Source organism: Haliaeetus leucocephalus, unplaced genomic scaffold (genome assembly GCF_000737465.1).
Source record: "Haliaeetus leucocephalus isolate CR32 unplaced genomic scaffold, Haliaeetus_leucocephalus-4.0 Scaffold339, whole genome shotgun sequence".
In the NCBI taxonomy this organism is placed as follows: Eukaryota; Metazoa; Chordata; class Aves; order Accipitriformes; family Accipitridae; genus Haliaeetus; species Haliaeetus leucocephalus.
The window spans coordinates 12455266-12469866 of NW_010972775.1; the positions used below are offsets into that span (position 1 = coordinate 12455266).

General features: G+C 40.9%; 2 protein-coding genes across 8 annotated transcripts in view; one reads left to right on the forward strand and one right to left on the reverse strand.

Moving 5' to 3' along the window:
• Positions 1–11366, forward strand: part of SQRDL (sulfide quinone reductase-like (yeast)) — an 18213-nt gene extending 6847 nt beyond the window's left edge. For 2 of the 7 annotated variants that reach the window (XM_010571892.1, XM_010571893.1), the window contains exons 2-10: positions 3730–3981; positions 4320–4490; positions 5019–5072; positions 6706–6900; positions 7822–8031; positions 8549–8732; positions 9633–9700; positions 10645–10823; positions 11219–11366. In XM_010571892.1, the coding sequence (XP_010570194.1) occupies positions 3748–3981; positions 4320–4490; positions 5019–5072; positions 6706–6900; positions 7822–8031; positions 8549–8732; positions 9633–9700; positions 10645–10823; positions 11219–11276 (1353 nt within the window). In that variant the 5' untranslated portion in view covers positions 3730–3747 and the 3' untranslated portion in view covers positions 11277–11366. The other 5 variants (XM_010571895.1, XM_010571894.1, XM_010571891.1 and 2 more) reach the window with 5 other exon arrangements.
• A 55-nt stretch (positions 11367–11421) lies between these two features.
• LOC104834512 (nicotinamide riboside kinase 2-like) lies at positions 11422–14577 on the reverse strand. The gene is made up of 7 exons (XM_010571900.1): positions 14428–14577; positions 13957–14002; positions 13626–13812; positions 13322–13393; positions 12547–12653; positions 12235–12326; positions 11422–12126 (listed from the first exon to the last, which is right to left on the reverse strand). Exons 1-7 carry the CDS (start codon positions 14476–14478, stop codon positions 12121–12123), a joined length of 561 nt encoding a protein of 186 aa, XP_010570202.1. The 5' UTR covers positions 14479–14577; the 3' UTR covers positions 11422–12120.
• Between the last annotated feature and the right edge of the window lie 24 nt (positions 14578–14601).

The window sequence follows — 14601 nt, forward strand, 5'->3', positions numbered from 1 at the left end:
CAGCCTGCGGGCTCTGCGGCGGCAGCGGTGGCCTGGCTGAGCGCGGCCGAGGGAAGCACCCCTGCTTTGGGGTTTCCTGCAGGACGGGGTACCTCGGGCCTCGGGGATGGGCGAGGAGAAGCGGGGTGCAGCAGGGGCCTCGCGCGTCCTTTGCGGCACCCACAGCCATTGCCCTTCAGAACTGGGGCGACCCCGGCAGCAGCAGGCGCCGAGGTGCGCAGTACCTCACCGTGGGTGCGGAGCTGGGTTTACCGAAAGGCAGCACCTGCCAGGGCTGTGTTTGCTGCCCCTGGTGCCGCGGGGTGTCCGAGTCGGGCCACAGCCAGACCCGTGCGCCTCGACCCGCTGGGCGGCTGGCTCGGAGGCCGGAACAGTTCCGCTGTCGTGAGGTCGATAGGCACGGCCTGCAGGCTTTGCAGCGGGGTGAAAAACTGCTGCCTGCCGTGTTAGCACACTGGAGCTGCCGAGTGTTTGTGCATGGGTGGAGTATTTGAACTGCTAATCCGTGGCCAACTGTTAAGAGGATAGTTGCAATGATCTTTACTCTTGCTAGTAAGACTTCTCCAGCTTCATTTGTTCTCACTCCCTGCAGCAGATTGTTCACAAACAGGCTCAGTGAAGTAGTCAGTCTTGGGAGCTAAGCATGCGATAGATACTCCAGAAAGGAAGAACGTGTAGTCGTCCGCAGTGCCTCTGTGGCACAGTTCAGTTAAATGTTTCTTCTAGGCACTAGTTGTGTGTCTCAAGGCTTGTCTACTGGATGTGAATCTATAGACCTGACAAGAGAATGGCTTGTAGCAGTTGGTATTCTGCGTGTCTCCCTTGGGTCTGAGGATGTACCTGTTCTGTGATACCTCCTCTACGTGGGTAATACTGCAGAATTAATTGTGACTAAGTGCCTTCCATGTTAGATCAGCTGGTGGACCTAATAAGTGCATGTGAGAAGAGGTTGAATTTTGGTGCTTGTAATTAACCACTCTCTTGTGATTTGTCAGCATTGTATTTTTGTTGTCCGTGTATTTATTGCATAGAGGTTGATTTTAGTTACTTGTGGCCATTAATACGTGGAGAACTGTAGCCAAAGATAACTTTTACACTTTGAGCCTGTTTGTAGGCTGGATGGTAGGTTATAGCAAAAAGTGTAATGAATGCAGTTAGGTGGATTTCAGCTGCTCTGGTTTGGGTTCTGCACAGAACTGGCTGAGGCACACTTATTCTGTTGAATCTGCTATTTTCTTGGATAGAGATTGGAATTGGTTAGAATACACAAAAATATCAAATTGTAATGCATTACCTAATAAGCCTATTTTCAGCAAAGTGCTTCTTTAAATAAAAGTTTTAAAAAAAAAGTTGGTAACCAATTCATTTCCTCAGTGATGCTTGTAGAAATGTCACTTATTTGTTTTTTAAGTACAGCTTAATGAAGATAGTTCTTTATGGTTTGTTTTCTCAATCTCTTAAGAGGATATTAGCTTAAAATTTCAGCTCAGTTCAGGAGGCTAATTACAAATTTTCCCCTTTACCTTCATTTTTGTTCTGTAATTCCTCTGTTCCTTTATCTCCAGTGTCCAAAGCAGAGGGCTGATGTGTTGTTGACTGACTCAGTCGTACAGCTGCTAACTTGAGAGTTTAATATGAAGAATTTTGCTGTTCTTTTTAAAACAGCTGTCTACAAATGACACTTCAGATTGTTCGTTTCTGTATACTTTGAAGCAACTTCGAAGCAACATAATACTGCATTCTCATCAGTTAGGCTGCTCTTAGTTAAGACACATCTTGTGTGTGCTTATAAGCATGCTTACTTCAAAATCTGTTTTGTTAGAGAGGATAATTGTTCCTTCGTTAGCATTACAAAAATGAAGTCTTGTTCTCTTGGTCCAGACATGCTGTGTGTTGTCAACCAGTAGGCCGCTGTGCCTGTTCTGTGTGTTTAATAAAACCCAAAGCAATATCCTGTGTTCATGAACTTCCGGAAACAGGATGTCCCTCTTAAAACTGTTTCACAAACAGAAGTTGCAAAACTTACTCTTCACCATTCATCTCTCTCTGACTTGGAGAAAGCAGGACACATCTCCATCGGGTAACTTTTATTTCTAGGGCTAGAACAACTTCCTCCCCTTGCTTGAGTGGTCTTTCCACATCTTTAAATAACTGCCTGCACTAGACAGATGATAAACAGCCTTCTAAAGTGAAACTAAGTTATTTGAAACTAACTTATTCTAGAGTTGGGTGTTTTTATTTTGAATGGGGAAGGGGATGGGAAGAATATGTCTGCATCTTGGAAACTTCCTGTAAAACAAAATGATTGTTTCTACAGTGGACACCTCTGAGATTTTCCCTCTCTGTCCCAAATTAATTGTACTGTAGGGATTAATAATGGGACTTCATAAAGAATTTGGGGTACACGGCGATGAGGATAGCACATGAAGGTGCAGAATGAATCTCAATTGGAGAATTTTTGAAGCTGACCTTGGAAGATTTTCTTTAAAATATTGAAGGTTTCTAGTTTAGTTTTCAAACTCCCGCCTGTAAATACCATAAATGAGTTCTACCCTTTTAAAGTGAAAAAGCTGGAGTTCTTGCCTGATGACTCAAGAAATTAAACAAAAGGGAGCAGGTATAGAACATAGGACAGTCTTGTCGTAAGTTGCTGTTATAATGCTTACTCAGTCTTTATTGGCAACGTGGCAATAAGGAACTGAACTAAAATGAGTTTATACCTGTTTTATCATTGAAAAGCTAAAAACTGATATTCAGCATGTGCAAACCAATGGATTTAAAACAGGAGAAGCTCTTGTTCACTCCAGCAGAGGGAGGGAAACATGGGTTAGCCCTGACTGTCTTCTAGGTAACACAATTGCAAATCCAGTGCTACAGTTGTTGGGATATATCACGCTTTAGGGTTCTGGCTCTCGCTTGTCAGGCGACGGGGTGCAGCTGTAGCAAGGATAAGTAGGTTTCTGACCTTTCTTTCCAGCTACTTTGCTGATGTAAAAGCTAAGAGGTGACCATGGATAGAGAACTAAGTGTTTTGGCTATACTCAAAGATTCCACATCTAGGAAGACGTAAACTCTTGTTTCACGGAACTTTGTTTTCCTATCAAGCTTAGGGCTCACTACTTCTCCTGCAAGAATAGACTAATACACATGCCCTTGCTCAAAGCACCATAGAACTTGGCATGCTTACCCTAATGGCTTGCATCCCTGCGAGGCAGCAAGAAGGGGTATGTCTGATGTGTGCGTTTGTGCTGGTACATCCTAACATTAAAATACAAATGTAATGATGTGTTTGGCTGACACATTACAGTTAGTGGAAAGGCACTCAGTATGTTCACACAACTACCTTGTTCAGTATTTCAGTGATCTACAACGCCTAGCAAATTCTTGTTCCTTTTTGTGGCACTCCTCCCCAGGATTGTAGTATTATAGCTGGAGTTACAGAATATGCATTGGCTGTGCTATAGGATCAGATACACTTTCCTGCCACAATAACCAGAAAACGTTCTTATGTTTTGTTAGAATTCATTTGGTTCTATGAAATTTCAGTTTCCTGGTGGAGGCCATGATATACCCCCCCCCAAATTGATTACAATGCATTTGTAAATTAGTGGTTTAGCTGCAACAAAAGTTTAGTGTTCTAATCCTTGCCCTGAATACTCATCCAGGCATATAAATAAATATAAATTCTACATTCTGTAATTGTTACTAGTGCCTTTCCTTATCTTATAGCTTCCCACTTACTGAAAGATGTCAGCAGTTGGAGTAGTGTCTTCCTGTTCCTGTCTCCGTACTGGTGTACGGCTGCGGAAACCGGGAATGCAGAAGATGAGCTCCTTCGGCTTACACACAGCAGCCAGGTGTGCTGCCAAGGATTATTATGAAGTACTTGTGTTGGGTGGAGGCGCTGGTGGAATCACCATGAGCGCTCGGATGAAGAGGAAAGTGGGGGCAGGAAACGTGGCTGTTGTTGAGCCTAGTAAGGTAAGTCTTCCTTGACTGTAAAGCGTTGAAAAGAACAAGCGTTTTACAGGTGTGACCAGATTGGTCTGATTCTCACCCTTTTCCAACCCCACGTGTTTCTAAGCGTGGAGAGGAAGCCAACTAGCCATCTTTTAGAAGGCTTTGCAAGAAATTTGTTGCTCCATGATAGAGGTGCATGCATCCCTCCAGCTTTGTCATGCAAAATTCTTATTATGCAGCTTCTTTTGTTAAGAATAACACAATGTTAAGAGCACATTGCTTCCTATGTGGAGTGATGTGCCTTCATCTTAAAGTCCCTTTAAACAGTTCTTAAACATCCATTTGAACGTTTCTTTCAGACTCATTACTATCAGCCACTGTGGACCCTCGTTGGTGGTGGTGCAAAGCAGCTGGCAACTTCTGCGCGTCCAACAGGAAGTGTAATGCCCAAAGGTGTTGAGTGGATCAAATCTCGAGTTACAGCATTGGATCCAGATAAGAACTGCGTCTGGCTGGAGAATGATATTAAGGTAATAATGTAAAAAACAAACAAACAAAACAGAAGTTATTCTTATTAGTTTCTTATCCTATGTCATGAGTTGTCTGTCCATTTCCTGCAGATGCCCTTGGAAATGCCTATTGAGCAAGACCTTCCTCCAGCATCTAGGAGGCCAGGAAATTCCCCTAGTCTTATGAGAAGTACTTGATCCTAAAATCTGTTCCTAATAAAAATTTGTTGTAGATAACTAGGTTAGAATAACATCAACTTAAAATATCATTATCATAAGTCTTTTCCCTGTTTATAGTGAACTGAACACAAAAGATAGAATATCTTGCTCCAGACACTTGGTTTTATGTATAGCAAGGCTGTGTGTATAACTCATAATGCAGTTAGCATTTTAACTATAAATTATTCTTAGAGCTTAACATTTACGTTACTAATGCACCCTCCATGTCCTTCCCTTATGACTCTGTAGCTCTCAGGCAACTTAAATTTGCTTTGAGGTAATTTTGGGGTTTGGGTTTTGTCTAAAATACTTTTTTCCCTTACACAACAGGTATCTTACAAGTATCTGATAATTGCTCTTGGGATTAGTCTGCATTATGAAAAGGTATTTGTTTTACAGTTACCATGTTTTTACTAGTTTTAATGGCATTACGTACCCTTGTGATTCACTAAAGTAAATGGCTTTTCCATACACTTTTTTTACTGCAAGATATTGAATGCTAATACGAATTAAAGAGCCAGAAGACAGCCTAATGACTTTATTCCTTCCACAGATCTCTATGTAATAACCCAAATTACCCTTGGGAAGGTCTTTTAAGACAGCTTTGTTCCATCTCTGTGGCAGTATCAGAAGATGGGGCAGCAAGTTAAATCCAGAACTTAAAGGCAGTCTGTAATAATGAAATAATAAGGTATGCTGGCTGTAGTCCAGAGCATCTCTAATGTAAACAGAAGTGAGGAATACACAGCAGTCAGTAAAATCTGTCCTGCAGAATTAATTTGACCCACCCTCACCTTTCTTAAAGGATGCACTTCAAAAGGAACCAGCTGGGTTACCATGCTTGTGCTTAAACAGGCCCTGGGGTCCTTCCCATCTATTAGGCTTCCTGTACACTTTATACAGTGGTGCTCAGAGGAAAATGTTAATACCATTTTATGGCACAAGAATGAGCCTAGTGATACGTAGAAGGAGGAAAACACAAAGGCAAGATGTTTGAGTGATTTGGTTCTTGTGGTTTTAACCTGACCTGTATATGATGTAGTAGTACCTGATAATATATTTGAGTATCTCTTTGAAAAGCTTCCAAGGTATCTGGAAACCAAGAATTCATCTTAGTTAACTATAGTCACACCAGATAAACTCTGGTGGTTAGGTCTGTGGAATGAAGAGTTGCATTGTGTTCAGTGACCCTCTCAGTCTTCATATATCTCTCTTCAGTACAACCTGATAAAACTAAATTCAGTATTCAGTAAGTAGAAGCCATGTGATACAGTTAATCACTATTACTCTGTAGTGAATAAAATTCATAGTAACAGATTCATATGGCTTTAAAATGAAAGTGGCCAGTTTGAAAAGAGGGATGGTTTCTCTTACTTGTCTTCACCAACAGTATACTTCCTGGTGTGGACTGTAATGTCCCAAACACATTGCAGTGCATGTAACATGAGTCTGTTTTCTCACAGAACTTCTGCAATCCATTATTCTGAAATGGGGACAACTCCCTTTCTCAAAAGCAGATGCTCAGGCGTAGTAGGAGTAGTAGGGAAATAATTATTGGAGACAGTTCGAGTTAAAACAAAATAACCCTAAGAAGTACAGGTATCTGTAATCCGACTACTGAAGAGTTTCGTTAAGCTTATAAATGTTCATAACACCTTTTTTTTTTTTTACATGATTTTTACTTATGATGATGTGGCAGTGACTTTATATATTCTTACCCTGAATTTCATGCACTAGTCTACAAAAACTTGGATCTAGGTCTGCACTGAACACTTATGCGACAGATGTTGCAGACCAGAGTCATTTCAGTAAATGTTACATCTACTAAATCATCTACTAAATTCTAATGGAAATATGTTTGATTGCTAGGCTTATTTTCAAAAATGCCAACTAGCAAGTATGTATGGGCTTTCTTTTTGCTAGAGTCTTCTTAAATAGCTATTTTTCAAGTCTACATTTAATACTTGGTGATGATGACAAAATTTTTGCCATCTGTACTTTAATTTCATTTTCTTAGATCAAAGGCTTGCCTGAGGGTTTTCATCACCCTAAAATAGGTTCCAATTATTCAGTTCATACGGTAGAGAAAACATGGAAAGCTTTACAAGATTTCAACGAAGGAAATGCTATCTTCACTTTTCCCAATACACCAGTGAAGTGTGCAGGGGCTCCTCAGAAGATCATGTATTTATCAGAGGCCTACTGGAGGAAAGTAAGTATTCTACTTTCTCTGCCAGTGCTTGTTCCCACAGTTGGAAGGAAGGCTTGTTCTAAGGCGTTCATATTCTCTTTAGAACAAAAACCGCAGGAGAGGAATGTGACTCAGGATTATTAAATTAAAGTGACCGAGTTGCTTTTTCTATTATTAATGTATAATAAGTGAAGCTAACTGAATTGTACATAAATATTTAGCATATATTCAATACTGGAGAAACTTGTAGAATTCAGAATCCATAAGGAAACAACTGCTTACCCTGCTTCTGGTGAGCTACAGATCCAACTGTTCTCAGCCTAATTTATAACTTTAGGTGGTATGCTAAAATAACGCTGGCTGGAATTAAGTAATTCTTGTTGCTTTAAGTACTTAATACCTGTTGCCATTTGTCTTTCTGCTATTCTGAGAAGTGCCTATGCTTCCCCCTTGTGGTGCACTTTCTCGGCATGAGGAGGAGTCTCAGCCAGGCTGTTAAAGCAAGCTTAGTGGAAACAAAAGACAACTTCAAGTGGAAGTGTCAGGCTTCATATGTGTTTAAGTATCATGAGCTATCTACTAGGCCAGTATCTGAATAATGCATAGAAGTGAGGGTTTCAGAAAGCTATATAATGCTAAGCTGCTATAAGTGCTTAACCTGCATACAGCAGTTCCTCAGTGAACTGCAGCCACCTCTTCTCACTAGCAATTTGTGTGGGGTGTCTTCAGTACCTCACTCAGAAAGGGCAAAGATTATCTTGTCTAGCATCTAACATGGTGTGAAATAGCTGTACGTCAAGAGTTCTAGTGTTAATACTTCATTAATAGTTGAACTGCATTAATAGTACTGTCAACTCTTCAGTAGTGCAGCATAGTTCTCTTGTCTCTGCTAGCTTGTCATAGTTTCTTAGTAGAAAAGGCTAATTTGATCTCTCTGTGCAGACAGGAAAACGTTCCAAAGCAAACATAATGTTCAACACTTCACTTGGTGTCATTTTTGGTGTTAAGAAGTATGCTGATGCATTGCTTGAAATAATAAAGGAAAGGAATATTACTGTTAACTATAAGCGCAACCTTGTAGAAGTTCGAGCAGACAAGCAGGAAGCTGTGTTTGAAAACTTGGACAAACCTGGAGTGACTGAAGTTCATCAGGTCAGGAGCTTTCAGACCTCTAGTTTGGTTTTATTTCTTTTCCTCGTATACTGTAACATAACTGCCACACTGCAATAACATAACGTTTGCTTCGTTGTATACTGCTGTTTCCTCCTTAGAGTACCACCTCTAACTTCAGCAGAAGGTTAAAAAGTTTGAAACTAAGGTGGAGAGAAGGAAAAAAGTATTTCATAAACCATGCCTAGAGTCCTGTATGCCTCGTTAGTGTAATTTGGGAATGTCTCCCATGTACACGCAGGAAGGCAAATTGCTTTTATGCCAGTCTAAATGGAGGTATCTGATAAGGTTCATGTTAACAGAAGGATACACTTCAAATTTGAGAGCAAATTTTCATTCTATATACTTGGTTTTGTTTCGTTTTGTTTTTTTTTAAACACAACCACCAAACCAACCAAGAAAACCCCTCTCCACACTGTGCTTGTTGCCTTATATCAACACAGGTATGTATGACTTGCTCTGATAAACTAGCCATTGAGTGCCTTTTCTTTCTGTCTAGTATGAAATGCTTCATGTCACACCCCCAATGGGGCCACCTGATGTACTCATCAACAGTCCTGTCTCAGATGAAGTGGGCTGGGTGGATGTAGATAAGGAAACTCTACAACACAAAAAGTATCCTAATGTATTTGGTATTGGAGACTGCACCAACCTTCCAACATCAAAAACTGCTGCAGCCGTAGGTAAACTTACACATGTGTGTTTGTGTGTGTAATGAAAAGTTTGAGAGTGACAGTAAGCTTCTTGTTTAGTTTGTTACTTCTGAGGTCTTGACTTCAATTATTTCCAGCTTTCAAAAAGATGTAAGTCTCCTGGGCCAACTAATTAGCTACAGACCACGCTGATGCCATTAACTCACAGCTCTCTTGTTCCAAATGCCTCACAGATGAGCTAATGCTATTTTCTGTGTTCACAGAATGGCATAAAATGAGTGTAATACTCTTGCATTCCGTCATCATTCAGTAACAAAACTTTCTGCTCTATCTCAGTAGCTCATGTGTATGTGTCAGCTAACTGATAAGTCACTACTGAAGGATCACATGTTCCGTACTTGTAGGCATAGGGTCCAATATAAAACCACTTTAGGCATATGGTCTGACAACTGAAAAAAAAGCAACTAAGAGTGTGGAAAAAAAGAAAGGCTATACAGTATGTTATTGGCATAACTTGAAGAACGGTATAGTCAACTGTTCAGCAAATAGGTCTAGAATACTTTCCTTGCAGCACTCAAAATGAAACAAAACTTCACTGTCCCAGAATCATAGTGTTTGGGAAGACTGAGCAAGTATAATTTAGGATAGGAGAGTGGGCATAAGCTAAAAACATACAGCTCAAGTTTCATTAAGCTTTAGCATGTTGGAAACAGTGAGGCTAAAGCATTATTCCAATTTTTTTTTTTTTTTCCTTAGCTGGGACTGTAAACTTCCCAAACTGATTTGACATTGTAACTTCAATTACAGCTGAATTGTCCAACAAAATGCCTGGCTACTAGTGTTTGCTCTAGTGATGACAATAATTGCTGCCTGAAACAAAGCCTTAATACACTTTTTCTCTTTTTTCTTTTTTTTTTCTTTCTTATGTAGCTGCCCAGTCTGGAGTGCTTGATAAAACTATTTCCCTGGTAATGAAGAACCAGTTGCCAACTAAAAAGGTACCTACAGATCTTATCTTAGAGAAAAGTTACCTTGAATGTTTTTTGCATTGTTATGCAGGATGTCTTGCAAGCAGCTAAACCATGTGAACTGGAAGGCAGGAAGGGCTTTGCATCAGCAGTTGGGGTGCTAAGTGGCTAAATACTGTATATCATGATAGTAATTGCGTTGCACAATTCATATTCTCTATACTGCCATTAAAAATACTATCTATTTAATTCCCTGACTTCTGAGTTGAAAGAAGTTTAAAGGCTGATGAGTCTGGGTTCTTCACTAATGCAGATGACTTTTACAGTAAAACCGTTGACTAGTATAATCCCTACTCCAGGAAAACCCTTGCCAACTTGATAGACCTGTACAATGTTAAACATGCCTCCTCTGTACAGAACACGATCTTTTAAGGAGTTAAATTGAAGGTTTTGTACTACAGAAGATGTTAAGCCTACAGCTACGTTCAAATTTCTCTTTGGGACTTGGCTTTCATTTTACATATGGCTTCTGAACTAATATTCCTTGGGCTACTAACCTGAGTATCATCATCCATACTGCTGCAATCCTCTGGAAATTCTCACAACTAGATTCAAGATCCCATTTATATACTGACTGTTAAAGCCAGCACCAGCTCTCATCCTTATCTACTGATCATCTATTCTGCTGGTTACAATAACCAGCAATTAATGACACAAAGCCCTCTTGTTCTAGGTTAGTTCTAATTTAAGCATTGTTAACCAAATCTACAGTCTGTTTGAAATAAAATGGCTTAGTATTATGGTTATTAAACCGTAATTGGCTTAGTAGCCTTCCACACTCCCTGGTATTAATGCTACAAACAGAAACCTCCCAGTAACTTATTTTGAAACATGAATATTAACAATATGGCTTGTAATACCTCAGCATTTACACCTTATTCAGATTAATGAAAAGGGGGTATTCTTCATTGCAGTATGATGGATATACTTCCTGCCCGCTAGTAACAGGCTACAACAAGGTGATTCTGGCAGAATTTGACTACAATGCTCAGCCTTTGGAGACCTTTCCCATTGACCAGAGCAAGGAGAGAGTAACCATGTACCATATGAAAGCTGATATGATGCCTTTTCTCTATTGGAATGCACTACTTAAGTAAGTATTTAAATTCTGAGCAGGCAGAGCTGCTGTGATCATTCAGAAAAAAGCCAGGTAGAGACACCTGTTCTGGCTTAGTTCCTTAATATGAGTAGGAGCAAATGAAGCGCATCCTTAGTCATGACTAAGACCTGGACTTTCTGAGGATTTGGCGCACTTTGCTATTAACAGGGGTTCATTTGTTCAACCAGAATAGAGTTGAATTGCACAGAAGAGCAGCCCTTGCCCTATTGAAAACCTCACTGAAGCAAAGATAATTTTCCAAAACGGACCCCTAACATTCATCTCTTAGCAAGTATGGTCTCTTATGGGAGTAAGGCGAAAACACTCTCCCTAAACCCTACTTTAATAGTACATACAGAAAACTTCATGCAACTTCTTTCCATTTCTAGGGGATACTGGGGAGGACCAGCTCCTGTCAGGAAGCTAATGCATCTGGGCTTGAAGTAACTACTGGTTCTCAGTGTTGGTCAAACCCTTTTGAAGAAAAAGGACTGGTCTCACAATGGATCCATGCGTATCTTCCCTGTTGGACCATATAGTACTGATTTTTTTTTTAAATCAATCTTTTCTTCTAAATTCACTATTTTTTGCGAGTCATTAAGCCTTCATATGCTCTTTTACTGCTGTTCTATGTAAACCAAGGCCTTTAACCACTTCTGTACATACACAGGAGTTTGAATGTGCATTAAGCTACAGAACACTATCGAAATCTTCTAGAGAAATCAATAATTTTAAAGCTGTTGTATATGTAAAATTTTCTCCCTGACTCTAAACAGAATTGTCTACATCCACAATCAATGCATGCACTGGATTTAACAGAATAATTCAATGCTAGTAAAATGGCCTGAAAAGCTCCTATTGTTCTCTCATTTTTTGAAAAGCAAAATCAATCCTAATTTCTGCGTCAAGAAGCATACTTACTGCCTAATTAGATTATAGAAATTCAAGCAAGTTATTGAAAGAACCCAAAGCAGTATATGTACATAAGCTAGTTGTGCTGCTTCAGTTCTGCTATAGTGTTTTACTCTCACAGGTTAAGAACATAGTGAAAAGAATTCCCCATAGACTGGAGAGTGGGAGAACACTTGAGATCATCTGAGGCCACATACTAGGCTGAAGCACAAATTAAGATGACAGACAAGGGGGAAGTGCTTTTTAATTATGACCATACGAACAAAGTCAAATATAAGAGTTGAGAGTCTTCACAGAAGCTGGAACTTTAGTGGCAGTCAGGCAGGCAGCGCAGAGCAAACAGGAATCATCTTCACTGACAAGAATCACCAGCAGCAGCTTATTTCTAAACAGAAAGATATACCGGAACATATTTCAAGTTACAGCTTCATGCTTGTTAAACATAGCCTTTAAAAGGGTTGCCTTTGAGTTGCAGTTAAGCATGAACACGTACCTGCATGTCAAGTAATTCTTCAATCTTATTCTGGATCTGTCCATACACATCATTAAACAGCTCCTCCTTTGATTTTGTTCCATTCAAGTGCACTTAAAGTAAGAAAGTAAAATAAGAGAGCTATAATTGAATGTTTCTGTAAGCCTGCCAGATTCCAATTTAAAGAGCACGAACTTGACTGGTATCAGAGAAATATACTCCATCCACCTGCTTCAACTCCTCTCATGCACTTAACCAGTATGTATATCCCAGGTTTGAAAAGCACTCTCATAAAGCAATCTTTCGGAAGTGCTTTTGTCATTAAAGACTTACCCACATCAACTCCAAGATCTTCCATTATCTTCCTGTGCTTTACATACATAGGCCAAACGTGGCCATCAAACAATCCAGGTGGATCCGGTACAGTGTAATTCCTTGAACTATAAATTAAGACATTGTTATTCAAGAGTAGCCTAATTACAGTTTAGAGAAATGACAGTTCATTCAGTTTCTCTACACACTAGCCTGAGCCTGTTGCCTCCAATGCAGTTTCTGAGTTTACCAAAAGTCAGTATTCAGCATAAGCTGCAAGCATAAAGATACCCCCAAAAAGTTGCAATTTGATGTGCGGGTCCAAAGTGTTCAAGATGCAGAAAGGATTCCTAAGATGGACTGATCTTAACAGTGACAAATAGCCTTCTCTTAAAGCTTTAGCAGAACTTGGGTAAAACAGTTGACTGCTTATTTCTTGGAAACGCAACTTTTTCAAGTGTAACATGTTTCATTTGTGTTCAGAACAGTGTACGTGTACAACAATACAGCCAAAGATAAAACCCCGGGATAGTTTGAGATCTGGGAACAATATCATTGGAAAATCAGAAGGGGAAAAAGTCTATTGAAAGATCTGTGCTGAAACTGAGCATCAGTCTCACATACACAACAGCTTGGCAGGAAGCTTCTGGGTTGGTTTGGTGAAGGAAGCTACAGTCTACTAACAACAGCTACATTAGTGTTTATCCTTTCTTATCTAAAAGCTTTAGAGGAGCAAAGTCTTGAACGGAGTAAGACGTTACTGGGCTAGCAAGGGAACTTCAAAAGACAAACTTACCTTCTTCTCCTTTTACACTCTTCATATGGAATGGAAAGAAAAAATCGATGGTGGAATACATCAATCAGTGGCCTGAAAAAGATACACGTTTGGTTGCAGCTAGACTGTTTGATTAGTAGCAAGAAATGGAAAAGTAAAACTACATTAATTTCCTGTATCTAGAGCTATCTTCAGACTTGTGACACCTGAACTCGCCAGCAGTCAATACTAGCTGCTAACTCTTGGTTTAGAACAGGTCTTTTTATTCCCTTGGAGGTTTGCCTACAACGTAAAAATCAAAATATGTGAAGTCACACTCAGTTACCTGTAGGTGTAAAGTAGGAAGCCTTCAACAATAAGAATGTGGATTGTTTTGTCTCCTCCCTCCTTATCTTGTAAGATCGGGACATCCAGAGTGTTGTTAATCCCATGAGAACGTTCAAATTTGACTGGGTTTTTTATCCAGGCGTTTATGGTACTCATCATAGCTTCCATATCTAATGCACTAATCACTAAGACAAATCAAGACAACTATCATTAAGCAGTAATCAAGTATCATCTAGTAATAGAGTCAGTACAAAAGAAAGCACACATAAAGGATCAAAATAATCCAAGTTTTTGAGTTGCACTTTGATAACAGCGTAGCAAAGGCTTACCATCATACTGTTTAAACCCATCTTCAACTTCTATTTCATCTTGGGGCTGAAACAGTGACAAGAAAAAAACCGCTTGGTCAGCACACCTGCTGGGAAGCTCGATACCCATTTCAAAGCAAGATTCAAGATCTGAACCCTGAAGCTACAAAGAGGAATCTTAACCCTCCACCAGGTTTCTTGGCGTGCGATAAAAAGCAGTAGCAACGAGGCTAAGATAAAGTAGCCTGCTCCTCTATCTTCCCACCGTACGGCACCCAGAGAAAACGGAAAGTCATCGGGACATGCGACAGCGCGGGCCGGCGGCACGGCCAGCCCAGCGCAGCCAACGCTGCAGAGGAGCCGCGGCCGAGGGCAGGGGGAGGCCGCGGGCCCTGGGCCGGCCGCCGCGCAGAGCGGGGCGGAAGCACGCGGGGGTCACCCCTCGCCCTCCGCCGCCCGTCGGCGGGCCGGGCCGGCAGGCGCTCGCCTCACCTTGAAGAAGTCATCCTGGTGCACCACGCTGCAGTTGGGCAGGGCCTGCATCAGCTTGCGGGTGAGGGTGGTCTTGCCCCCGTTGGTGACCCTGCGGCGAGAGGGGCCCGGCCGTCGGGAAGGGCCGCGGGACACGTGCGCGCGCGCGCCCTGCCGCCTTCCCCTCCCCCGCCC